Source organism: Notolepis coatsorum (genome assembly GCF_963971535.1).
Source record: "Notolepis coatsorum genome assembly, chromosome: 16".
Taxonomy (NCBI): Eukaryota; Metazoa; Chordata; class Actinopteri; order Aulopiformes; family Paralepididae; genus Notolepis; species Notolepis coatsorum.
Window position 1 is genome coordinate 17,041,008 of NC_140180.1, and position 27,014 is coordinate 17,068,021.

Below are 27,014 nucleotides of genomic sequence, written 5' to 3' on the forward strand. Positions count from 1 at the left end.
CCGATACACGAGGAGGCAGCCTGTCACATCTTTTCACCTGCCAGCGCGGACTCTCATTGGCGAGGTGTAACGTGTGGGAGGCTCACACTACCCCCGCCATTTCCTGTCTCTGCTGTGCAGGCGTCCCCCAACCGACCTGTAGGAGTCGCTGTCCACAATGTTCAGATTACCACCCATCGACTTCCACTCGCTAACTCTGCCAATTGAGTTAGTATGACGGCCGGCCCAAGCCGGAGGCAACGCCGACAGCCGGAGTCGAACCCGGTGTCTCTTGCGTTGGTGACGAGCGCAATGTCCGCTGCGCCACCCAGCCGCCCTCAGGTACATGTTTGACCATGGTAGGTGAAAGGACTGTTGGTATATCAGGACAGACTACATAAAATAAAAAAGTAAAGCAATAAAATAAAAGCAAAGGGCTGCTTTAAATTTCATCGACTTGCAAAGCCATCCTCATAATCTTACCAGTACTTACATTCCATTCATCCAAAAGATAACGAATACAATAGTTATTAATTAGCTGCTAATTGCATTTATTTTCCCCAACAGTAGACTTACGAGATCAGACATCCCTTCTGTTTTGCTTTTAACTGGAAATCTATTCAATATTTACAATGGAAATGAAAGAAACTGAAAAAAACACAATGAAGTAAAAACAAAAGCATACATCACATGAAAGCTGTAAGATAGCATGGCTACGAAAAGTGAAAGCGGTTTAGGTGAACAGAAATTAACAAATCACTGTACACCAAACCCTCTGTGACCGCAGTCACGCGTCCGTCTCAGACTGAACATTTCAGAAAGGAGCTGTAAATACTGGACAGATGGGTGAGTGTGCTGCTTATGAGAACGCGAGAGTCTCCGAGACGTGTGCAGCGAGGCGACAGCTCTGGGAGAGGATACGGGGGGGGGGGGGGGTCACTGTCCGAGGAAGGAGGCCATGGGGTCGTCCTCTCGGGGGCGCTTCATCTGGAAGGCCTCTATCTCGGCCTCGGTGGGCTCCATCACATCCCCCAGGCTGTTGTAGGGCCTCTTCCGCTCGTCGATCTGCAGCAGCACGTCCATCTCCTTCAGCCGCTGGTCCTCCGCGCTGAGCGCCTAGAGGGTGGAGAGGCAGGCGAGATGGAAGGTTTAGCCGGGGGGCCAAGGCGGTACAGAGTGACGCACATGAATGTTTTTTTCTTTTAAACATCATCTGTATTCACCGTTTCCATTTTTCAAAACACAAAAACATACATCAGACCATAATTTAAGAAAGAGAAAATAAAAAATATTGATTTGATTTGATTTGCGACATAGTTATCGTGGGTATCTTTTTATCTACAAAGCAATTATTGGCAAACTTACATGGCTAACTTACTAACAATATACCTAATTCATTTGACAAATCGCAGTTGTTCTGTGGCTCTGTCAGCCCAAATAAAGTGATTATTATTATCGCGGGCAGCCTCTGTTCTGGCTCCGCTGTAATCTACACACACTCCGCTGTCAGTGCAGCCGCGGCAGGTGTGTCTGATTTGCTGCACTGATGTGGGCTTGATTGCGAACAGCTGCGCACATCGGTCATTATTGTCCCACAGCGGTCATTATTGAAAAATAATGACCGCTGTCGGGGGGCTATTGACCAATCACAAGCAAGCATTTCGGCGAATGTGAAAACGCCATGTAATAAGAGTGTAATATACTAGACAAGAGGGAGCCTTTGCCACAAATATATATTACTGTCCCGTCTCTTGGGTCTTTGGAAAGACCAGACGAGGTCAGAGGAGTTTGATAACATTTACTGAGAACAGCCAGATAATGTTGATATTTAAACATTTACAAACATGATACATGATCATGAGATTTATTTTGTGTGGTGCGTTACAACAATAAATAACAAAATGTTTTTAAATAAATAACAATGTTGAAATTGAGAAGTTTGGACTTGTTTTTTTACAACTGAAATAAAACTCAGTTGTCAGAGAGAATAAAGTACTGGGGAAAAAGGTACCGTTGGGTACCCATACCGAATTCCAGGAAGTGGTACTGGTACCGGTATTGGTTCAAATGTGAATGGTACCCAACCCTATTTTAACACTATGATCGCCGCGGACGAGTTTTCACGTCATTCCTAGCCATGTTCATTCTGCCGAAGACGGCGTAACTCGTCTTTGATGTCAATATTTCAAAAATCTGTCATCGAAATCATATTTCCTTTCCGGAGCCCTGAGACACACTGCTGATCTCCTCTCAACTCTCTAGCGGTTCAAGAGCGCCATCTGGTGGCCGATCGGCAGATCGCCAACCGGAAATTAACCTTTGAACCGGTAGTGCTCATCCATATGTGGTCCGGCCACTCGCTATCGTTAGAGAGACTCCGTATTGACACAGTGAACATCGATCGGTGCAAATAACTCGAAAAAACAACATGATTTGGGCGTATATACTATTATACAACCTGGAAATGGATCGGGCATTTCTCCATCCCATAATAGAAAAAATTCTGTTCCACGCTCATCTGCCAGCGGCGCGAGGAAGCCACGGTAAGATTCAGCGTTATTTTCTAACGTCTTCTATACTAACTGATCTGATGAACATATGACCCACTCTGGATGAATCATCTAACGCTGCCCACGGAATTATAAACGATCCCCCGCCCATTCGGTCATCATCAGATGATGCGTAGAAACTTCTAGAACCACGTCCAGTTGAAATTTTTTATCTCGCACAGATTCCTACCAAACTGTATTTGATCATCAATATAATGCATTTAGGGCTATAAATCACGTTCTGAAGAAAGCTGCAGAAAACGATAAAAACATACTTATACTTTAGACCATATTTTAGTATGAATATGTGAATGAAAAAGTTTAACGTTGCTACACCCTGAACAATACATATAGGACATTGAATGGGCCATAATAATGGCAATTTAGCAATATAATTTAAAAAGTTATAGCCCTGCAAAGAAGGGGAACTTCTCCATAGACAAATAGAGCTGGCGAGGGATGGTAAATTATGAATTTAACCCATGGCGATTAAAGTGTTAAGATGGTCCATAAATGGACTCCGCATTTTATTTTATTTAAAAAAAGTCTTAAATACTACTATGTGTTTATATTACATGTATATATGCATATACATTATACATAACAATTATTCACTTGTTCTATTTTCCATCCATAGCAACACCCATATATCCCCTTTGAATTGCCCATCTGAGGTTTCTCCCCCTTTCTTTCTCTAATGCTAGGTTACAGGGAGTTGTTCCTTATCTTCATTGGGGAAAGTCTGGGGGTGTTGCAAAAATGTGGATTTTATGGTGTTTTTTTTTTTTATTGTGGATCTATTGTGATGTTACTTGTTGATCTGTGAAGCCTATTGAGGCCATTTGTTGTGATTTGATTTGTCAAACATATCTGCGGAGGCTCTTATTGAGGGTCAGAGATTCTCAAGTTTGAGATGCTGCATCTCTCAGCCACTGAGACGTCCAGTGGAGGAGGATCAGCCTCCGTACAACGTTGTAATGCTTTCTTTGTATCCAATAATTAAATTAGACATGCATTAGATATAAATATTCTTGTGGCAAAACATGTTTTTAAGGCCCGTTCAGGAATTTAACCGTATCCTGTACATTTGAGGTAAAAAAAAGATGAACAACTCATTCTTAGTTGTCCAAACATGTTGCCGTTTACAGTTAGTCCTTATATTAACTATATTAACTCATTAACTGCCAAGATTCTGAACCTCTGCCCGTGGCGGCGGGATTCACCAGAGGTCTATTAACACCAGCCTGCCCTGGATTGCATCTGTCACCTAAACTATGTTAAAATGGTAAATTATAAGTCTTAAAACCTTAGAAATATAGGACTTAAAGTAAAAGTGACATGGTTTTTTCCCAAGGTAACTAATTTAGAATGTTGACAAGGCAGGCTGGGGGCTCAACATTCCAGGACCCTCAGGCAGAACGTGAGCTGAGGATTCCGGAATGTTAAGGCAGAAACAAATTGATTTCTGTCAATACATTTGGGGATGTTTTGCATTTTGGTGTTGGGGGGCCTACCCTCTTGTTTATATTCAGATTTCATATTGTGCCTTAACACATTCTGCACCATTAACGAGTTAACTCGTTATTAGCCGCCAATCATTGAGTTATTTCCTTTATTCGCTATTGGCATTCATAATTCATCCAGCAAGGCTCCGGGAGCCAGCTGGACTCTGTCTGATATTTCAACGCCTCAATACCGCCGCCTGGTGGATTTCGGGCGAGTTGCACTCCACTCTAAACCGGATGTGGCGCTCTGTGCATCGGGGAAAATGTTCCGGCAGAGCTATCTTGTTATGTTGATCCAGACAAACACTTGAGTGCATTGGATCGCTTTCGAGACGCAAGAATCAATATGCTTTCGGCATTTATTGCGTCATACAAACGGAAAATGGATCTAGCAGATCAAAATCAAATAATTGGAATATTTTTTCTCCAGACTCATCGGCCACAGGTAAGAGGAATCTAACGTTAATTCCAGCTCGATTGTCCATTTATTTCATTGCAATCCATCTGATCAACGTATGATATCGTACTAAAGAAAGCCGTTACTGACAATCAAGGAATCATAAACAACCCCCCCCCCCCCCTTTCCTTCACGCATGATTGAGCATAATGTATACCGGGCATATGCATTTGAATTTTTTAATATAACGTGTATAGGAACGAAACGGCAATCGATTATGTATAATATGCATCGGGGCCTATAACTCGCGTTCTAGGAATTACTGCTCTACACTCTAAAACACTTATATTCACGACGGTACTAACACGACAATGTATGAATGGAAAAATATAACGTTCCCAAACCCGGAACGATAGATACCCAATGTTGAATGGGCCATAGTAATGTCGATATAGCTATAATATTTAAAAAGTGATAGCCCTGCAAAGAAGGTGAGCGACTCCATAGGCTTACAGCACTGGCAGAGTGGTATAAGATGGGCAAACTGCGTGGCACAGAATGTGTTAAGGACATATAGAACACAAAGAGCATAGCCTTCACACACTCACTCACACAGACACACACACTAGGGATGCAACAATACAGTTAGCCCATGGTTCAATATGTACCTCGTTTTGGGTCACGGTTTCAGTTCAATTTTGTGCGTAAGGAGATTAATTTATAAATTTCTTTTCTATTTAGTAACACAAAATGTAATTGCAAAACCAAAAAACAAGTGTGTATTGAACCGTGGATGGCGTACCGTACAATATTATATTGAGAACCGTGGCATCCCTAACACACACACACACAGCAAAACACACGTTACCTTCTTCAGCTTCTCCTTCTTCTTCTCCTCATCTTCTGAATCACTGCCACTCTCAGAGTCTTGTTTCTTCTTCTTGTTCTTCTTGCTCTTTTTCTTCTTCTTCTTCTCTTTCATCTTCTCTCGGTGCATCTAATAGTGATGTTGATTTGACCAGGCACCAAAAAGAAAGAAAAAGGTACATCATGAGACCAACGATGACTCATCATCTTGGTACAAAATACATTTAAAACACTCCCAACACCTCTGCATTAAAATACATAGGTCCCCATCACAAGTCGAAATGATCTGAAACATTTGATCTCTCAGAGATCACAATTCTGCACAGGCTGATGATGTATTGATGAAGTGTTGTGTATCAAGAAGAAGTCTTTGACGTTTTTGTTATTTTAAACTGACTAAAGACATTTCTACATCAATGCAGCGGCAGCCTGCAACTGCACAGCACATTTCCACTGAATTCGTAAGACACATGTGCGCCACATTTGAACGTTTAGGCCACTCAAGATGTGAATACCTTTGTCACGATGGAAGCTTCAAATTATTTGGCACAGCGCTAAGCCAAAAGCTGGTAAATGACCAGACAATCAGTCTATTATATTGTAAAACCTATATTGCCGGGCTGGTATCATTCTGAATCCACTAGTAGTCACTGTGGCTAGTGGAGTTTATAAGTTTGTTTCATCAATTAGTAAGTTAGTTTTACATTTTGTGTCATTGACATGTTATGCTCTAGAAGTAGACTGTAGCCTTTTTGTTAATTTTGCGGCAGGCCGTGCCTGACCAGACCAGCTTGTGTGGACAGTTTCACTGTGCGTTGCTGTTGGGAGGGTTCTCTCTTGCTCAGCCCAACTCCATCCAACTCTGTGATTGAGCTTACTAGAGCAGCTATGTCTTTTCATGAAAATGTTCCATAGTGCATGTTTAAATGACAATGTCACATATCTCTTTTTTATTAAAATTTTTGAAATTATTTTCTCCACTTTTTCTCCCATCCCAATTTAGTCGTTATGCAAATTCCCTTCCTGGTCGTTGCGCGCATTGCCCCACTGTCGGCCTAGGGAGGGTGTAGAACTACCACGTGCCTCCTCCGATATATGTGGAGTCAGCCAGCCGCTTCTTTTCACCTGACAGCGAGGAGTCTCACTGGGGGAATGTAACGTGTGCAGAGGTTCACGCTATTTCCCCCGATCCCCTCCCTGCGCCCCGACCGATCAGTAGGAAACGCAGTTTACAACGACTAGGACACATACCCCGCCGGCTTCCCACCCGCTGACACTGCCAATTGTGTTAGTAGGGACGATTGACCAAGCCGGAGGTACCGCTGACAGCTGGATTTTTATCCCAGAGTCTCTGCGGTGGTAGGCGAGTGCATTCTCCACTGCGCTACCCAGCCACCGTCACATATCTCTTTTCATGAAAAGGTTCCATAGTGCAGGTTTAAACAACAAGGTCACATATTTCTTCTCATGAAAATGTTCCATAGTGCAGGTTTAAACAACAAGGTGACATATTTCTTCTCATGAAAATGTTCCATAGTGCAGGTTTAAACAACAAGGTCACATACCTCCAGCAGAGTCTTAGGCTGCTGGTGCTCCTCCTCCTCCTCCTCTGGCTCCTCCACCACATCCTCAAACGGAACGCAGGCCTGGCTGGTCTATAGTCGGGAACACAAGGACATCACATACTAGGGTTGTTGTCCTCCACTACCAGTCATAGGATTTGTCGAGTCAATCAATCAGTTGATTTCATCAACAAATCGGTCAAAGTTTCCCACGCATGCTGTGATGCAGAAGGACCTGGTGTTTACCAGAAATGTGCTTATCATTTCTCAGGAAAAGATTTATTCAGCATGAGAAAAAGAACATCTAATAAAAACAAACTCACAAAGTCTTGATCGACTAAGACCAAACAGACAAATTAATCGGCACGAGGGGGCAGCCCTGTCGCATACAACATTTAGTTCCAAACACGCACTGTGATACAATATAGCACTCACTCCCATACATTATTGCTCAAGTATACAACCAAAGAGATGATATCCCACACACGCATCTAAATAGACCAAAGGATCTGTCTCTTCAGTCAACTCACTGCTGCCGTTGTGATTCCAGCCGCTCCTGTGCAGTAACTCTGTTTGACCAGGGAGTGGCAGCACTTGAATCCCCAGCAGCCGTCCCTCCAGTAGGACCCCCAGATGCACTGCAGAGAGGAAATCAGAAAGAATGAAAAGCAGTCCACCTTCACAGGGGCGGGGCCTAGACTCATACTGTAGAGGTGTTCATAATGTACTGTCCTCTAGTCTTTCTGTAGGTGTTCATAATGTACTCTCCTCTAGTCTTTCTTTTTTTGTATTTTGTTTTTTTATTATTTTTTAAACAAACACTTAAACAAACATGACAACACACGATAATATATACAAGCATTAGTTGTCAGTGCACATCCAATGAAATCACATTTTAGTTAATTGTCTTATATAGGATATACCCCTAATACCTGTTATCTAAAAACCTACACACATATGCTCCAGCTCGAACCCCCCCCCTCCCGGACCCCACCTTGGATAGGACCTCCATTATCCCTCGCACCTAACCAGACACTACCATTATAAGCTAGCTTTTATTCTCTCCACCACTTCTAACCACATTGACATTTTGGATTCATTGAGACCCAGAATTCTTGCTGTAGATATTTCTTGATAAATCACATCGAGATATGTAAGAAACCAAACTTTCCGGCACATTTTTTCCGGGTGAAACCAGCGTGATGCAATCAGCTTTTTAGCTACTGTGATACCCGATAAAACAAATCTCTTTAGCTGTGGATTTACTGCAAACTCAAAAACATCATTCAATAGTAATACCGAGGGGTGTACAGGTATATTCCAAGATACGAGTTTTGATAATTGTTGGGTCACATCTTTCCAGAATGTCTTAACTGGTGGGCAGTCCCAATACATGTGCATAAATGTCCCTTCGTCCCCATTTGTACATTGGGAGCATTTGGAGTCTTGTTTAAGACCCATTCTGCTCAGTCTTATAGGAGTCAAGTATGTCCTGTGAATATAGTTAAGATTGATTTGTTAATGGTCCGGGTTCCTTGATGTAAGTCGGACATTTGCCCAGGCTCCTTGCCAATCAAAGTCACTTTCCAGGTCTGGTATATCCCTCCTCCAGGCAGAGTCTAGTTGGAGGGTTTCATACGAGGACGTTAGTAATTGATGATAAAAATCTGAAACAAAACCTCTCGATGTCTCTCTTTCATAGAAGAATTTGTGGTATCTGTGGTGTTCAATTGGTATGTCTAATGGAACACCGTGAGACTTCAAACATAGCCGTAACTGTATGTAAAAAAGCCATGTGGACTTGGTGAGATTACATTTTTTGCATATTTCTCCATAACTACAAAAACCCTGTTTGTTAAAAACATCCCCTAATGAGTGTATGCCTTGCTCTTCCCATATAGGGAATCTTATAGGTCGTTTTTCAATTAAGAGTGCATTGTTATTGAATAAGGGAGTATGATTGTGCCATTTATGTGGGTTAGGATTTATTTTTTGTGTTTCACGCCATATCCGGATCGCATGAGTAATTATGGGGCCAAATTTCCTTTCACAGTGCTTGATTGGTAGTTTAGTGTATGCTATGTCCTTCAGTCTATGTGGGGCTACTATGTTTTCTTCTAATTTTCTCCAGGATACTAATGCTTGGGGATCAGACCATGTTGTCAATGGTCTTAATGTGTACGCCTTAAAATAGTCTTTCTGTAGATGTGTTCATAATGTACTCTCTAGTCTTTCTGTAGATGTGTTCATAATGTACTCTCTAGTCTTTCTGTAGATGTGTTCATAATGTACTCTCTCGTCTTTCTGTAGAGGTGTTCATAATGTACTCTCCTCTAGTCTTTCTGTAGATGTGTTCATAATGTACTCTCTAGTCTTTCTGTAGATGTGTTCATAATGTACTCTCTAGTCTTTCTGTAGATGTGTTCATAATGTACTTTCTAGTCTTTCTGTAGAGGTGTTCATAATGTACTCTCCTCTAGTCTTTCTGTAGAGTTGTTCATAATGTAATCTCCTCTAGTCTTTCTGTAGAGGTGTTCATAATGTAATCTCCTCTAGTCTTTCTGTAGAGGTGTTCATAATGTACTCTCCTCTAGTCTTTCTGTAGATGTGTTCATAATGTACTCTCCTCTAGTCTTTCTGTAGATGTGTTCATAATGTAATCTCCTCTAGTCTTTCTGTAGATGTGTTCATAATGTAATCTCCTCTAGTCTTTCTGTAGAGGTGTTCATAATGTACTCTAGTCTTTCTGTAGATGTGTTCATAATGTACGGTAATCTCCTCTAGTCTCTGTAGGTGTTCATAATGTACTCTAGTCCTTCTGTTGATGTGTTCATGCATAATATAATTAATTATTGATTATGAATCATATCAGAATGTATTCAGTGTTCAGTGTTTCTCTGTGGTTATTTGGTTATTTGTTGGTTGGTGGCAGCTGGGATGAGCACCGTATATACAGTCAAGCAGTGGAAGATCCAATGCTGTCCTGTGAAAGGACCGTCTACATTCACAATACGAGAATATATTAAAGTGTTATTGTATCATTTTACATAATTATTGGTGGGCCTCTTTGGCGTTGTAGTGGACCGCCACAAATAAATCTATGAACTCGAAAAGAAAAAAGACTGATGATATTTTCACAAGGTTATCTGGCTAACGTGGACCTAAGCCCTCACTTACACCGTGGTTGTTGATGAGCACGTCCTCCTCGTATTTGGAGCAGGCTATAGCCTTCTCCTGTCCCTTCAGGACGGCTCCGTGGCGAGAGTACTCCACGTAGTCCTCTGTCTGGGCCAGCAGCAGCTCCCGGGGGGGTGCGTCCAAATGCTCCTCGCCTCCGTACTGTTTACACATACACAGGAAACACAAAGCAGGTGAGTGTCCATGACCAACCAATTAGGGAAGATATCACTGAGGATTTGACATTGATCAAGGAGAAAAGAAAGTTGTTGCATGAATAAGAGCATTTCAATGGGATCTTCAGTTGTTAGGTAGCAAGGACATTCCAGTTGGACAGTTTACAATATTTAAAATACAGACTGAGCAGGATTTTGAGTCGTGTCGTGATTATTGAAACAGCCTTTGTTTACAATTATTATTATAATTTTTTTAAATACATGCAATGCTATTTGCAACATGAAAATGGGAAATTGTGAAAAAGTAGATGGAAAAAAAACAATTGCGATCCTTGTCGCTACAATGTTGCAAGGTAACATTAAGTGCCTGAACTGCCCACGAGAACCAGAACCAGATAAATGCGAGCAGCCTGGCCATTTTATGTGGAAAACAATGCAGGGACTGGTGAAATGGGCAAGCTGTACAAATATTGCGGGTGTGGTTGAATATGCGTTAACTCTTGCACTCACAAGATCGCAAAATCCTGGAGGGACTGATTAAACACGAAAACAGCTGATGATCGGGTGATGCAATTGATTTTCAGTATACTGGTGGTGACCATCTTAGGGTCTTGGTATCACTTGTTTTTAAATACGTGGGCTAGAGGGCGTATCCTGCGTTCCTTTAGAGCGTACTTTGTGCACACCCTCAGAACTCACCGCTACACATACACTAGATGAGGAGTGTCAACAGTGGGAGCAGTGTGGATGTGACCGGCTAAACGCTACAAGCCACACAGGAAACTGAAGCCAAACAGGTCAGAGACTTTTTTTTTCTGCCGTGATCTCAACATAACCTCCTCGAGTGTCGCAATGTTTTATGCTTACGGTGCAAATCCAGATAGTGGAGATAGTTCACCAGGAAGACATTCTTCTATTTGGCCCTGTCTGCCCCCTAGTGGATAAAGCTTTTAATCCTCCAGGTACACAAAAAGATACGCAGGCAAGTACAGAATATTCATAGACACTCTTGAAGTGTTTGATCTGTAGATTAAAGAAATAAGCTATTTGGAACATTATGAACTTCAGATCTGTTTTACTCCAGGCAGCGAAGACGTAAACAAACCCTTTACAGTCACAAGATAGAGCAAACACTCATATTTACCTGTTGTCTAGCGTTAGTCCTTGTACCAAAACCTCAGACAACCGGCGACAATGAAAACATTACACTCAATTTATAGGTCTTGTTCCGTTTGAATCAGCGATTTGGGCCTTTAAATGGGGTCAGAAGCGGACAAAGCAGCAGCAGCAGAGTGAGTGAGTGAGTGTACCCTGTCCAGGATGGTCTCCTTCTGCTTGTCCTTGAAGTCCTCCTTCTTGACCTTGAAGGACTGGTGCAGCAGCTCCAGCTTGGTGGGGTCGGCCTGCAGGTGCACCTCCGAGCCCTTCTCATAGGCCTCCCAGGCAAACACTGACACGCAGAGCAGAGAGAGAGATCATTCAGGAAGGGACAGGTCACCATCGGAAAGGTCTTTATTGCCAAGTAGTTGACACATACAAGGACATTTATTTGGTCGTTTGGTGCGACATTAACGGACAGACAATTACGGTAGAATGAAATAATGGAATATAAACTAAATTAAAAATAGAAGTACAATAGAATAGAATTATAAATTAGGCCAGAGCTGTACAATTGTGCATGATGTGGTCCAGTATATATACACACTAATTAGAATAAAAATAACAATACAGTGGGATGGAATATTTAACAGGGCGGTGAAGTTGAGCAGTAATGTGCACGTATCCCGTATTTAAATCAAGGCACGTTGACTATTATCAAGACATTCTTGGGGAGCAGTTGCAAGGTTACATACACACATAGGAGCTGCCCATTAAAAATCAAGGGCAACTTTTTATTAAGGGTTATTATTAAGGCAGTTTACTTCCCCTCACCCAGATTTCCACCTAGCAACCGGGGGATTCTGGGGCTTCTGCCACACATTCTCCAGCCCCTAGGCTACCGTCCCCGATGCAGCCCAGAGGATTATTATGATGATTACCTACAACTTCCTCTGAAGTACTTAGGGTTTTGAACTGTGGATTCTTTCTAAGCTGTAAAGGCAAATCAAATCCCTTCAGTTCCACCCATTTTAAAAACTAGCTGTGAACAATCCCGTCATCAGTACCGTCTCTACAAATACCAACCGTAGAGCACAATAATTATACAGTATATATATATAACCAGTGATGCCACAGATTACTTGTAAAAGTAATCCGATTACTGATTATTGATTACTCCTTTAAAAAGTAATCCAAGTTACTTTACTGATTACTTGATTATCAGAGTAACTTAGTTACTTTGAAAGTAACTAGGTTACGAAGTCGTCGTCGTTCCCCCAACCGTTTTTTTTAAACGCTTTATTGAAAGTGCATAAATTGTTTTTAACTTGTTTCTCTGCACATAACGTAAATTGTTAAACTAGTGCTTCAGCTTCTGTACCATCAAGTATGGTAAAGCAACAGTCTATGATGCTCACAGCATTAGAGCAGCCAGCCAGTGGTTTTACAAAACCAGTGTATCCATTCACATCTAACAAATGCAGGCTGAACTATTCAATTATATCAACTGTAACTATTAAATTGTTTTTATAAATGTCTCTCTATAAACATACAATCAGTCTGAATGAATGAATGAATGAAAACTTTATTAACAGATTGCAGAATGGGTACAGTACAGTACGGCTCAATACATACAATTGTTAAGGGAATGCAGACCAGAGAAAGACTTTCGTCTTGTTTACATCAGGGTCCCCCATTTTCAATTCGTCTCTCTTTAACATGTAAATTAACTGTAAATCTGGCAAATAAGAGCTTTTGCTCTGCCACCATCAAATATACATTAATCAAAAGGGAAAGAAACTATCTCTCTCTTTTGCTGTTTGGCTGGCCTCCGATTCCTCCTGTACCTAGTCGAAGCGTCGGCTAGTGTTGTGATTCCAGATGCTTTCAATGCAATTGGATGTGCTGTTTTTAGCGGTAGACAGTATTTTGTTTCCTCCGCATATGAACGTGAAGTAGTGACTGACGAGCGTTTTGGGATGGAAGTCTGAACAGAAACTCACACTGGAATTCTCCGACGACGCGATTGGCGCATATGTCACATGACGTGCTGTGAAGACCCGCCCTACTCTGCCTCTGATTCGCAGACTGTGGATGGGGAATGTGATTGGACCAAGGCAGAGTCACTCACAGACAGAGTGTCCAGTCACGCCGCGGCCCGCGGGACACATTCTTGTGTAACCCTTTCACTGCCACACTACGTCACTCCCAAAAGAAAAACAGCTCAAAATGTATTTTTGACTGTCGAAAACGAAATAAAATACTGCATTCAGCCTGCATTATGAATTTATGATGAGATAGTAACGAAATAGTAATGCACAGCCACTTGGACAAGTAACTGCAATCAGATTACTGGCTTTTAAAGATTAACGCGTTAGATTACTATTTTCGGGGGAAAGTAATCAGATTACAATAACGCGTTACTTAGTAACGCGTTACCGGCATCACTGTATATAACTTACATTGTGTTTGAGCCATGGTGATCGTGTCTCCGGTGTAGCGCGCAAAATTGTCTCCAGCATATCCCACCCTGTTGAATCAAAGAGTTAGACACTCAGAATGTTTCATTCCTATGGATAATTGCCAGTCATAAGTCATTTTTTTTTCTCTCTCCAATTTTCTGTTTTTCTCCCCGTCCCAATTTAGTGACCGTGCCAATTCCCCCCCTCCCCTACCTGGCTGCTGTATGCATGTTCTCCTACGAGTCGGTACAAGGGCGTCCCGCTTCCTCCGATATGTGCGGCGACTGCCAGTGGCGTCTTTTCACTTGGCAGCGAGGACTCTCATTGGTGAAGTGTAACGCGTGGGAGGGCACGCTATCTCCACCAAGTCCTGCCCCCGCTGAGCAAGCACCGAGACCTGACCTGTAGGCGTCGCTGTCCACAACGCCAGATTCCCACCCACCAGCTTCCCACCCCCCCTAATACTGCCAATTGTATTAGTATGAACGACCAGCCAAGCTGGTAGCAACGCCGAGAGCTGGGCTCGAACCCAGCATCTCCTGCGTTGGTGACAAGCGCAATCTCCGCAACGCCACCTGACCGCTCTAAGTAGATATTTTTTAAATGATGAATGAACAATGCACTTGAGTGTAGCACTAAGGTTCGGCACTGCTAGACGAACAATACCACGGACCCTTAGCAGCCAGAGTTGAACCCCCCCTGCTGACTTCTTGTACACAATTTGTAAGTTGCAGGGTTTTCCCTAAACAATAGTACAGGGGCACCGCGCCACTATGACAACACGCCAGCGCCACCATGTGTTAATATATACTTTTTTTTTTATTGCAGTGAAAGCTTGGGGCCAGCTTAGAAACAGACGAATCATTGTCCAATATGCGATTGCTCTGTCCTCTGTTCCACTGTGTGTGGCTGTGTGCATGTTCAACTATTGTGCAACCTTATACACTGTACTTGACAAGTCATGAGCATCACTGGACTGAGAGTGAATGATAAGTCATGTGTCAGTGAGACAGAGTGAATGATAAGTCATGAGTGTCAGTGAGACAGAGTGAATGATAAGTCCTGAGTGTCAGTGAGACTGAGAGTGAATGATAGTCATGAGTGAGACTTACTCGTCTGGGTTCATGCCCGTGTTGGAGTAGGGGTTCTCTCTCATGGCTCGGGTCTTGGGGTCGTAGTAGGCAGAGTTTGGGTCCAGGTTTCTCAAGTACTATAAAAAGGACACAGTGATCTGCCTGGTTACTGGACATCTCTATATGATCAACACAGCTCTTTCCACCTCACCTAGTCTACATGGACCTCATCATGGACCTCACCTATCTATACATATCCTACTCTTACTAGTTACGCTGCTGGCTAGTAGTAGTCATACGGTCTCTATTTATATAATAATACAACTCTGTACATACATCTGATTAGCACTACACTCAGTAGTACTAAATTGTATATTTTGTAAATCAATTTAACCACCTGTACATTGTATTACTATTGCACTTTACTGCTACATTTGCATTCTGGTTGGATGCCAACTTCTTTCCATTGTACTGTACTTGTGCTGTATGATGACAATACATTTAAATTAGGGATGTCCGATATTATCGGCCTACCGATATTATCGGTCGATATTGGCATAAAAATTTGATATCGGAAAATATCGGTATCGGTAAAAAAATAATAATAATAATAATATATATATAATTCTTTTTACATTTATTTAACCTTTATTTACCCAGGCAAGCCAGTAAGAACAAATTATTATTTTATTTATTGTCAAAGTATGCATAATGTTGTGTTAATTACACAACAAGATATATGTAATGTTAATTACCTGAAATTATTCAGTTTTGGGGGGGGGACCCTGCATATATCGGTATCGGTTGATATCGGTATCGGAAATTAAGAGTTGGACAATATCGGTATATCGGTATCGGTAAAAAAGCCAATATCGAGCATCCCTAATTTAATTTTTTTTATATAATCTAATCCCCAAACCAGGGATGCCCCCTTTTCACCACTGATACCGATCGCGTGTCCTGAACATTCAGTGTCGGATGATACGGAGTACCAATTTCCATCTGTTGCTTCTACTGAACGATATAGACTTAAGACCATCAGGTTGGAGTCATTGGACAAAATGTAAGCGACCTTGGGTTTCTTTAAAGGCGCTATATACATTTTATTTATTATTATATAATAAATGCTTTCTCCATTAGAGAGATATAACATGGTTCAACATGTCAAGAATTCAGGAAATCAAGCCATGTTGCTTTGATTTCTGGCATCATGTTTTTAAGATTAGGTTCAAATTTATTGTCATTATGCAGCACAAGTACAGTACAACGAAAGGAAGTTTGGCAACCAACTTAACAGTAAAGTGCAATAGTAATGTACATGTGATTAAACTGGGTATAAAATATATATAACATAACAAATATATAACATGTGTTACACATGATTCTTGGCATCAGATGATACCCTCTCTCAGCTTGGTATTGGACCGATATCCAGTATCAGGTATCAGGGTGTCCCTATCCCAAAACAATCAAAACAAAAAGCGCAGAGTGCACTTTTTAACATTACAATATAATTACAATTTGTGTCTCCACAGTTACTGTAATGTATTCTAGTAGGAATACTTCCAACAGCCTTCCCTCTTACCTTGGCGATGTCCTCTCTGATACGCAGATTCCTGACCGTGATACGTCTCTTGGAGTCGAAGTTCTGACCGGGCATGTCAATGTCGTCTGCGTACTTATCTTCATCCTCGTCCTCACTGTCGTGCTCCCGCTCCTGAGAAAGGAATGCAAAGTTATTATTAAAAGGGGGTCCAATATTTTGTATGTGATTTTATTAAAAAAAAATATATATATACACTAGGGCTGCAACTAACGATTATTTTGGTAATCGACTAATCTGTCGATTATTTTTTCGATTAGTCGACTAATCTAACGATTATTTTTGTCATTCGATTAGTCGACTAATCTAACGATTATTTTTGTCACACCCTCAATCTCTGCTTCCTGTGGGCATGGCTCCTTCTCCAATGCATGTTTTACCTCACATGCTCAAGTCTGCACACCTGTGAATGTCACCCTGTTGTCCAGTCCCTCTGCCTTAACAGTTAACTTAACATAACATGATGATCTCATAGCAAATTAAAATAATGACTCATGAAACATTTGAATTTGGATCTTAAGCAACTTTCAATCAAAATGTATTTGAACAATACAACAATCACTCATAACAAGATAAATAAATTAAATAATACAAATGAAAGTGGAAGTGTTTAAATCACTAAAAGAAAAATATATAGCAGACTTCTTAGCTTAACATCCCAGGGAACTAATGGGATAACTGGGGGTGTTGTTTGCTCAAAGTCTCAAAGTCTGGGGTGATGGTAGACAAAGCAACTCTGAGGTCATGCTCAATGTCCAATCTGTTCCTCTGCTTTGTCTTCAGCTGGACCAGAGCTGAGAAGCCACTTTCACAAAGATAGATAGTGCAAAAAACAAATTATAAAAAAAAAAAAAAAAATGTATGACTAATCGACGCAAACATTCTGCGTCGACGAGTTTTTATGACCGACGACGTCGATTATGTCGACTAATCGTTGCAGCTCTAATATATACATATACATATATTATATGATGTCCTTGAATCTGTGGAACGTGTTGGTGAAGTAATTTTTCTGAAGAAACCTTCAGCACCTTTTTCTTCCCTTGTATTGGGCTGTTCTTGATGGTGATAATTGACGCTTCATTTTTTTATTCATTATACCCTTCCCTGTCTGGCTACCCCACACCAAAAAGCAAACATAATTTACCAACGGAGCTGTAGATTTGGTATGCAAAGAAAGAAAGGCTAAATTGATCAATTAAAGCCAATTAGTTGCTTGTGTCCTTGGTGTGACATCACAAAGGGCAATCGTTCTGAACAGCTTGTTGGAACTTGTTAATCTGAAGATTTAAATCTGTCCCAATGGCAAGGAGAGCCTATTTCATCCCCCCAGTACCTGAATAACATCTCAGCCTACCAAATCTATACAAAGAGTAGGCAAAACCCATTTCCCATAATATGTCACCTTTACACCAATCACTCTGTTCTCAAGTTAAATCCCATCCAAAATTACTCTTCTACACATTAGGTTATAGTTATCTTAGCGAACGCAGACAAGGGTCAGCCAGCAGGCTTAACAGACGTCACATTAGATTTAGAGGTAGACATGGGTGTATCGGAGGGCAGATTTAGGACACCAGAATCTACGTGCTGATCCATTCAGTTATATATTACACTAGATGCCATTTTGAACATGCACGCCTTTTATTTTATATTAAAATTTGTTTTCAATTGTGTTGTCACGACAGGTACATGTCTAGCGTTTTTGAAGCAATGCTACGAGAACGTAGGGGTGGATGGTATAAATGGTATACGGTATAAACGGTACGAATTTGCGCTACGGTATGGATTTTGACTATACCTTCATACCTTGTGACTGGTAGACTAGGGCTACGTTTAGACGGAGAGAGTCTGAACAGAAACCGCAAAAGTCGTCTTGCGGTCTCACTTTTAATGTTGCGTTTAGACTAGCGTTTTGGGATGGAATTCTCCGTGCAGACGAGGCTGTAACGACTCGAGACAACTGAGCCCCGCTGTCACACGATTGGCGCATATGTCACATGACGTGCTGTGAAGACCCGCCCTACTCTGCCTCTGATTCGCAGACTGTGGGTGGGGAATGTGATTGGACCAAAGCAGAGTCACTCACAGACAGTGGGTCCAGTCACGCCGCGGGACAGATTCTTGTGTATTTAAAAGTACTGCCAATGTAGCCTTCAGGTGATCGCCATGGATAGAATCAGACATGCTTTGTTTTTTTTTGATCAACTTTTTCTCCCATTTTCTATATTTTCTCCCATCCCAATTTCGTATCATCGAATTCAACCCTCCCCTGTCACGGACGCTGTTTCTTGCCTCCCACAAGCCGGCTGCAATGTGGACTAAGTCATACATAGCACAAGTCCCCTCCGGTACTTGAGGTAACAGCAGTCGCATCTTTTCACCTGCGCAGCTCGATCTCTCAGTGGCGAGGAGTAACGCGTGGGAGGCTCACGCTGCCCCCGACGCTTATAGCTTATCCGCAACAGTAAGTTACTTCCGGGGTAGGCCTGATTGGCCCCGACAGGCACGTGACATGCAACTTTCTCTGCCGCGCGGCACGCTCCGCGGAGCCGAGCGGCAGAGCTTGCGGAATTACGTAACCGTCCAAATACGCCATGACTTTCATTCGGCGCTTCAGCTCACCTGGCAGAGCAGCGGTCCTGCGGTCCGTTGTTGGTGAGTTCGAATCCCATCAAATCTTTTTTTTTAACGTGATTTTTTTTTTAACGTGTATTCTTTCGCCGGTTAAGGTTAGGCATGGTTAAGGTTAAGGTTAAGGTTAGGCATTGTTTCGGAGTTGGTTAAGGTTAGAACGGTTAAGTTTAGGCGCGGTTAAGGAGCTGGTTAAGGTTAGAGTTTGTCTTAGAGAATGGCAATATTCTTTCTATGGTTAAGGTTAGGCATGGTTAAGGTTAAGGTTAAGGTTAGGCATTGTTTCGGAGTTGGTTAAGGTTAGAACGGTTAAGTTTAGGCGCTGTTAAGGAGCTGGTTAAGGTTAGAGTTTGTGTTAGAGAATGGCAATAGACAGCCTATTTCCGCGCGACAGCTCTCAGCAGCCTCGTTGCGCGTCCTGAGTTTGCCGCGTCACGTGCCTGTCGGGGCCAATCAGGCCTACCCCGGAAGTCACTTACTGTTGCGGAACAGTTACAGGCGCCCCCGACACTTCCTGATTCTACTGCGCAGGCGCACCAACCGACCTGTAGGAGTCGCTGTCCACAACGCCCGATCCCCACCCATCAGTTTCCCACCCCCTAATACGGCCAATGTGTATTAGTACGGACGACCAGCTAAACTGAAAGCAAATGTGGAGCGCTGGGCTCGAACTGACGAGCCCAGCGTCTCCAGCATTTCGTGGCGAGTGCCTTGCCCACTACGCCACGTAGCCGCCCTTGAATCAGACATGCTTTGTTTACGCTTCTAGGCTACTGGCGCATACCTGTGATGTAAGCAGTACGCGCAACGAGAGCCTTGACAACTGTTGTGAAGGATCAGATTAAACCGAATATATATATTTATTTATGGATATATATTTAATAGTATTTGTATATCGTTTGATATCCCTTGTATATTCTTTGTACATATACACTGAATATCCCTTTAGTCTACTACAGCCCATAATAGTTCATTCTCTCATTGGACAAGAACCTGGCGCCAGCAGACAGGCCCCTTGAGTCAAGTTCAATAGTACCGACGAACATGTCCCAACTAGCCCCGGTTCCGCGTAGGAATACGGCTACCGAAATACGAATGGTACTATTTGTTCACCGTGCATATAAATAGGGCGCAAGTAAAGTAGAACTTTCTTTTAGTCCATTAGTCCTTTACCCTCCAACCTAGTAACAGACGTGAAGCCTCACCCACGACCCACGTGTGGTGCAGTATGGCCTATTTTGGCCCCAGAATAGGCATTGAGACCTCGTGTAAATTCATAGCTGAATTGTCATAGTTTGGCACTGTACCGTCGAGTGGGACGTATTTCTATTAAGTAATAATAGTCTATTATGTATGGTGCATCGTTCGGTTAGAGAATACTCATTTGCCTTACAAGTGCATTCAAATCATAAATGTAATTAAGTGAATGTTGTATATACCTTTTGCTATATTAAACCTTCGACTGTTATATTTGTGTGGACCTGGTTTCATATGTGGGAAAGTGTTCATCATACTTAGATATCGTGTACTGGATGGCCAGAAGTTAAAGTACATCAAGCGGTAGTGGTTTAATGATACCATACTTATCAATACAGTCAGGGAATTGTACCCCTCAGTTACAACAACCCTTTCGTCATCGTTTTATGCGGTTTGACAGTTTAGATGATAGCGCTAGGAATTCCACCCTGGAAGGTAGTCTCACTTTTTTGCGGTTTCACCCCGTAAAAACACTTTCCGTATAAACGAAAGGCACATCCGAAAAAATATTTTTGTGGATTCACCTGCTAGCGTTTCCGTCTAAACAGGGCCTAGAGCAGCTAGTCACAGCAGTAGCAATGACGTTAACGTTACTTGACGATTCACTCAACGTTTGCAGTGGTCGTTGCATAGTGTTTAAGTGTACTGAGTTTTTCTCCACTTGCTCACGGACCTTGCCATATTAGTCTGGGCATTTCAATTTGGCTAAGGAGGCTGAGAGGAGACTTGCTTTAGCGCAGCAACGGGCTAACGTTAGCCGCTAAGCTAATGTTCTAACGTGACTCTGTGGCACCAGTTTCATTAGTGAGGAAAGGGGGGGGGGGGGGTATATTGACGAGGCTTGACAACAGAGGTTCAAAGATAACTTCACATTTATTGGCTATTCGTTTCTTTATATCGCTTTATCCATTGGGCTGCTCTCATTTCCAACTCTGTGTTGACAATGACATCCTGGTGCGACATCATCAACTACGGCAACTTAGGACACTCAAACCTCAACCTCAAACCTATTACATCACACTCTCTCGCTCTCTCTTCTTTACGTTGTCAAACATGTACACTAAAGTTAAGTTATGTTGGAGTTTTATTGTGTTCGAGTTGTTTGAGGGAAAGAAACCTCTGTCCTGCAGTCGTTTTTATTTTCACTTTGTGCCACTTGATTTTATTGTATTTCATGAAAAAAGTGTTTTTCAGAGATGGAAGTAACTTGAGAAAAGGTTTTGCATTTTTCTATTGCAGTTTTGCACAATAAATGTTCTTAAAATACCTCTGTACTATGTGAAATGTCGTAGTAATACAAGAGTACAGTAATAGCTGCCAGTGTCTTAACTCTTCAGAAGCATTTATATAGACATTTTAAGATAAATGGATATACCGTGATATATACCGTTACCGTCTATGCTTCAAATTATACCGTGATATAAATTTTAGACCATACCGTCCAGCCCTATGAGAACGTTTAAACTTTAGCCGCGGAGCGCACCAACGCCAATGTCACCGCCTTGTCGACGGACCAATCAAATCAATCGAGGGGAGGGATTACAAAGCTGAGGTATCTGAAGAGAATTCGACAGGAAAACAAACCAATCGATAACGGAGGACAAGCTAATTTTGGCAGTTTCCGACAAACCTTGTTTGTACGACCAGGTCTTACCACGAACAGCAACACCTGGAGGGCTGCGAGTAGTGATGTATGTAACTTATAGAACGTTAGCTGAGGTTGCAACGGTAATCAGTGGTATCACTCGTTGTGCCCTGTGCACTTTCTTTTTTGTCCTTCTATCTTTTTCTCCCATCCCCCAATTTAATCGTTATGCCAATTCCCTTCCTGGTCGTTGCGCACGCTGCCCTACTGTGGGTCTGGGGAGGGTGTAGAACTACCACATGCCTCCTGTGATACATGTAGAGTCGCCAGCTGCTTCTTCTCACCTGGCAGCGAGGACTTTCACTGGGGGACGCAATGCGTGCGGAGGTTCACACCATCTCCCCCAGATCCCCTCCCTGCTGAACAGGCGCCCCGACCGACCAGTAGGAGTCACTGTTTGCAATAAACAGGACTCATACCCCACCGGCTTCCCACCCGCGCCGGAGGTACCGCTGACAGCTGGATTCGAACCCAGAGTCTCTGCGGTGGTAGGCGAGTACTGCCCTGTGCACTTTCTATGAGATCACAGCCTTAGTCATTCAAGAGTGTGGGCTACTTACTTGGTCCATGAGTTTTCCAGAGGCCAACTCATCCTGGAGCTTCTGGGCTTTCAGAGTCCTTTTGGCCTGAGATGAGGAAACAGACGCATAATCAAAAGCTGTGTGCTAGTATTTCCCATTGGGATCTGAATGTGTGTAAAGTGCAGCGTTTCGACCGCTTCCTCACTCACCAGGTCTACTTTGGCGTACTCCTCCACGATGCGCTCGTGATCTTCAGGGTTGTAACCGTTCCAGCGATCCCTCTTCCCGTCGTAATCCAAATCCAGCTGGACCTGACTGTGCTCGTCCGGAGCCATGCCGTGGCCGGTGAACTTTGCCCCCACTTTTCTGGGCCGCTGAGAGAGAGGTTAAGACGAGGGTCGGTTAAGTTGCTTCTACACTATGAACCCTGTCTAGACCTCTTAGGTCATCAGGGACTGGTCTGCTGACTGTTCCCAGGACCAAAGCAAAACATGGTGAAGCCGCATTCTGCTACTATGCCACACATAGCTGGAATAAACTGACAGAATATCTTCGATCTGCCCCAAACTCTGCCTATTTTTAAGAATAGGCTAAAAAACCTTGTTTGTTTCTGCTTTTAACTGCTGCTAAACCACTGCACTCTTTTTTGCACTTGCTTTGTTTCGTTTGTTTTAGTGCACCCTTCTGTGTTCCTTTTATATATATTTTTTTATTCCAGAGAATCATTATTTTTTATGCGGTGCGTTCTCCTTTTTATAGTTTTTTGTGTACAGCACTTTGGATTGCCTCCATGTATGAAATGCGCTTTATAAATAAATGTACCTTAATTGATTGATTACTACATTACTAATTGGGTGAACGTTTATTTCCTGTTAAAAGTGTTTTTGCTAATATAATAGCCGACAGGAAGGCCCAAGCTGTTCCCCTAGCAACAGAATTATTCTGAAAAGTCTATGGGATTCATGGATTACTTTAGTTGCCAATATCTGAATACCTCCAAGCAGTCCTTCTTCTTGTGTGTCAACGCACCGCAGTTTTCACAAGAGCCCTTCCGGAATTTTGTGGTGAGAGGTTTCTGTTGAGGCAAAAAAGAAAACAGGAGGTTTTACAACTTCATGGTTACGATTTCATAAGAAATGACTGACCCCCAGAATATCAAGAGAGAATCATCACAAATACATTTCACAACATAATACATTAACACGCATAAACAGTGCTCTGTGTATTTTACAGCCCTTTCTGCTGTTAATGTGTCTATTACCCTCCTCAGTCTTCTACTAACTAACTGTGAAACACTGGTACTGTTGGCAAACTCACATCTTGCACCCCTCTCTTGTACCACTGTGCGATGTCTGAGAACTGCGGCTGATTCTCCTCCTGCGGCCTCTGATGCTTCAAGGTGGGCCTCTTGGAGGGGTCAATGTACCACGGCACAGAGGAGATATACTGTGGTATGTGGGGATTGATGTCCCTGGAAGAGAAGCACGAGTTAGATTAGATTTAAAAATATATTGTCATTATACAACAGCACAAGTACAGTACAACGAAGGTTGCCATCTAACCAGAGTGCAAATGTAACAGTAAAGTGGAATAGCAATATACAGGTGATTCAACTGGGTAGAAAATACATAGATTTAGTACTACTACTGAGGAGTAATAGTGCCAATCAGATGTATGTACAGAGTTGTAGTATTAATATGTACAGTGATACAGGTATAAGAGTTAAAGACACTGTGGTAGTAAGTCATACTGGCCAGCGGGCAGCGGTGTAACTAGTAACAGTAGGTAAGGGATATGTACAGGTATATATGTATACAGATATGTAAAAAGGATCATGTGCAGGTAAAAGTGATCAGTGTTACAACAGTAGTTACATTATAGACCTTCTCAGCAGAATTCCGTTGCTAGGGGAACAGCTTGAGCCCAAGTTTATTTCCTGTCATCTACTGTATCATTAGCAAACATTGCAACAGGAAATAAACTGTTGCCCATTTAGAATGTTTACATTGTAAAATGTCTATAATGGTTTAAATGGACTGCTGTGTGCGAGTTCCACTTCACTTGTATTTAAAGGGCTAGTTCACTTTAGTAGAACTTGTAGTAGGGCTTGGTATAGAAATGCTATACTTTTACAATATCGATTGAATTGCTTCAATACTATCGCATTATAGGGAAACGCTGTGGTATTGAATGAGTGTCATTTGATACCTATCTGTGTCTGTGAGCCATAAAGCATATTTCAGATTTTGTATTTGCCATATATGCAACAAGCACAATGGAATTCCTACTCTGTTTGCTCCACAGCATAAATGAATAAAAGCATAAAAGAATAAAGTTATTTGTTCCACAATATAACATTTCTTATCTTCTGTTCACCCACAATCATCCAAAAATATAACAAAGCTTCTGACTGCCTCACACACAGCACACGCATCTCAGCAAAGTAACGTATGAATCGCATCTATGAAAACAATCCAAAAGGTTCTGGTCTGATGATCTTATAACCAGGTCCAGTGTTTGATTGATTGAAAACTTTATTAACACTTTGGTTGCCTAAGGTTAAATTAATGATATACCATAGATTGCCAGCGCTATTTGTCTATGGAGAAAGTCCCCTTCTTTGCAGGGCTATAACTTTTTAAATTCTATTGCTACATTGCCATTATTAGGGCCCATTCAAAGTCCTATATGTATTGTTCATTGTGTAGCAACGTTAAACTTTTTCATTCACATATTCATAGTAAAGTATGGTCTAATGTATAAGTATGTTTTCATCTCTTTCTGCAGCTTTCTCCAGAACGTGATATATAGCCCCAAATGCATTATATTGATGATGAAATACAGTTTGATGGCAATCAGCGCGATATAAAAAATTCCAACTAGACGTACTTCTAGAAGTTACTACACGTCATCTGATGTTGACCGGAATGGCGAGGGGGCGTTTATAATTCCGTGGGCAGCGTTATACCAATCATCTAATGTGGGTCAAATGTTGATAATATCAGTTATTATCGAAGAAGGTAACGTTACACGCTGAAACTCACCCCAGTCTCCGCGCGCCGTTGGGCGATCATCGTCGAGTAGAAATTTTATCATTATGGGATATATTTTTACCCGGTCCATCTCCAGCTTGTATAATGGTATATACGTCCAAATCATGTTGTTTATCGAGTTATTGGCAATCGATCACCGTGTAGCGTGACGAGCCAGAGTCACATGAACCATAGCGAGCGCCCGGAAGTACTACGGTCGTCATGACAACCTCTATTCAACATCCTGTTTTGGCGATTGCGCCGATCGGCCACCAGATGGCGCTCCTGAACCGCCAGAGAGCTCAGTGGGTCCTGCTGGTGGATCTCAGGCCAGCGGAGGGACATTATGAATCCGATCGCAGATTTTTGAAATATTGATATAAGGACGCTGTACAGCGTCCCCCGGCAACTTTAGCATGGCCAGCAAAGACGTGAAAAGACGTGTCCCGGCACTCAAAGTGTTAACAGATTGCAGAATGGGTACAATACAGTACAGCTCAATACATACAATTGTTAAGGGGATGCAGACCAGAGAAAGACTTTCGTCTTGTTTACATCAGGGTCCCCCATTTTCAATTCATCATAACATACATGACATACACGACATACAGATAGACAGTACTGCTACATCTATACATTGATGACATACCAGATTTGCAAATACAGTAATGTTTGTGATACAAAAAGAGTCCAGTGCATCCATACTTACTTTCCCTCCTCGTCCACCTCAGCTGGAGCGTTTCCTAGTTTCCTCTGCTCCTCCAGCTCCTTCTTCTTCCTCCAGTCCTCTCTGGTCATCTTCTTGGGCTCATCCAGACCCACCAGGCCCTCGGTCCCAGGCTCGATCCCAGGCTGGGGGCCGGGCGCCACTTCTTCAGTCATGATTCAACCTGCCAGACAGACAGCTGCGTTTTAGTCTATAAGAATAACACGTTAACTTACTGAACACCTGATTGATTGAAAATTGTATTAACAGATTGCAGAATGGGTACAATACAGTACAGCTCAATACACACAATTGTTAAGGGGATGCAGACCAGAGAAAGACTTTAGTCTTGTTTACATCAGGGTCCCCCATTTCAATTAACCATAACATATATGACATACACGACATACAGATAGACAGTACTGCTACATCTATACATTTATGACATACCTAACGGTAGATAACCAATTATTACAACTACCTCACATCATGTCACGCTAACGTTACCAAAGGCAGAGCTAGTTAGCTAACGTTAGCTAACTTTATGTCTATTGTCGTTATTGTTGTACGATATAAATCACCAGTTGAAAAGTTAACATACGTTACGTAACACCAAGTATGTGTTTATTTTGTTACCTTTGTCGAAATCCACTATAAGTAGAAATGTTCGCGATAGTTACGCAAGTTTGTCTTTTCAAAGCTAGCCAGGCTGTGTTTACAAGCGCAACACGAACATCGCCATTTTACGTTACTAACTACGTCATCACCTTC

The 27,014-nt window shown here is 42.2% G+C and overlaps 1 protein-coding gene across 1 annotated transcript; it reads right to left on the minus strand.

The window, feature by feature from the left end:
- Positions 1-506: 506 nt before the first annotated feature.
- Positions 507-27,014, minus strand: slu7 (SLU7 homolog, splicing factor). Its single transcript, XM_084331221.1, has 15 exons — positions 26,880-27,014; positions 26,247-26,427; positions 23,823-23,976; positions 23,500-23,580; positions 22,715-22,879; positions 22,545-22,610; positions 16,431-16,562; positions 14,885-14,982; positions 13,773-13,840; positions 11,523-11,662; positions 10,037-10,198; positions 7,390-7,497; positions 6,863-6,952; positions 5,299-5,427; positions 507-1,095 (listed from the first exon to the last, which is right to left on the minus strand). Exons 2-15 carry the CDS (start codon positions 26,417-26,419, stop codon positions 916-918), a joined length of 1,746 nt encoding a protein of 581 aa, XP_084187347.1. The 5' UTR covers positions 26,420-26,427; positions 26,880-27,014; the 3' UTR covers positions 507-915.

What these genes read in the sequence shown, in the direction of transcription:
- slu7 (XM_084331221.1), bottom strand. Translation starts at nt 26,419, where the DNA reads ATGACTGAAGAAGTGGCGCCCGGCCCCCAGCCTGGGATCGAGCCTGGG. An exon ending in ACAAGAGAGGGGTGCAAGAT is followed by an intron (nt 23,581 to 23,822) that starts GTGAGTTTGCCA and finishes TTGCCTCAACAG; the next exon opens with AAACCTCTCACCACAAAATT. An exon ending in AGGAGACCATCCTGGACAGG is followed by an intron (nt 10,199 to 11,522) that starts GTACACTCACTC and finishes ATGTGTAAACAG; the next exon opens with TACGGAGGCGAGGAGCATTT.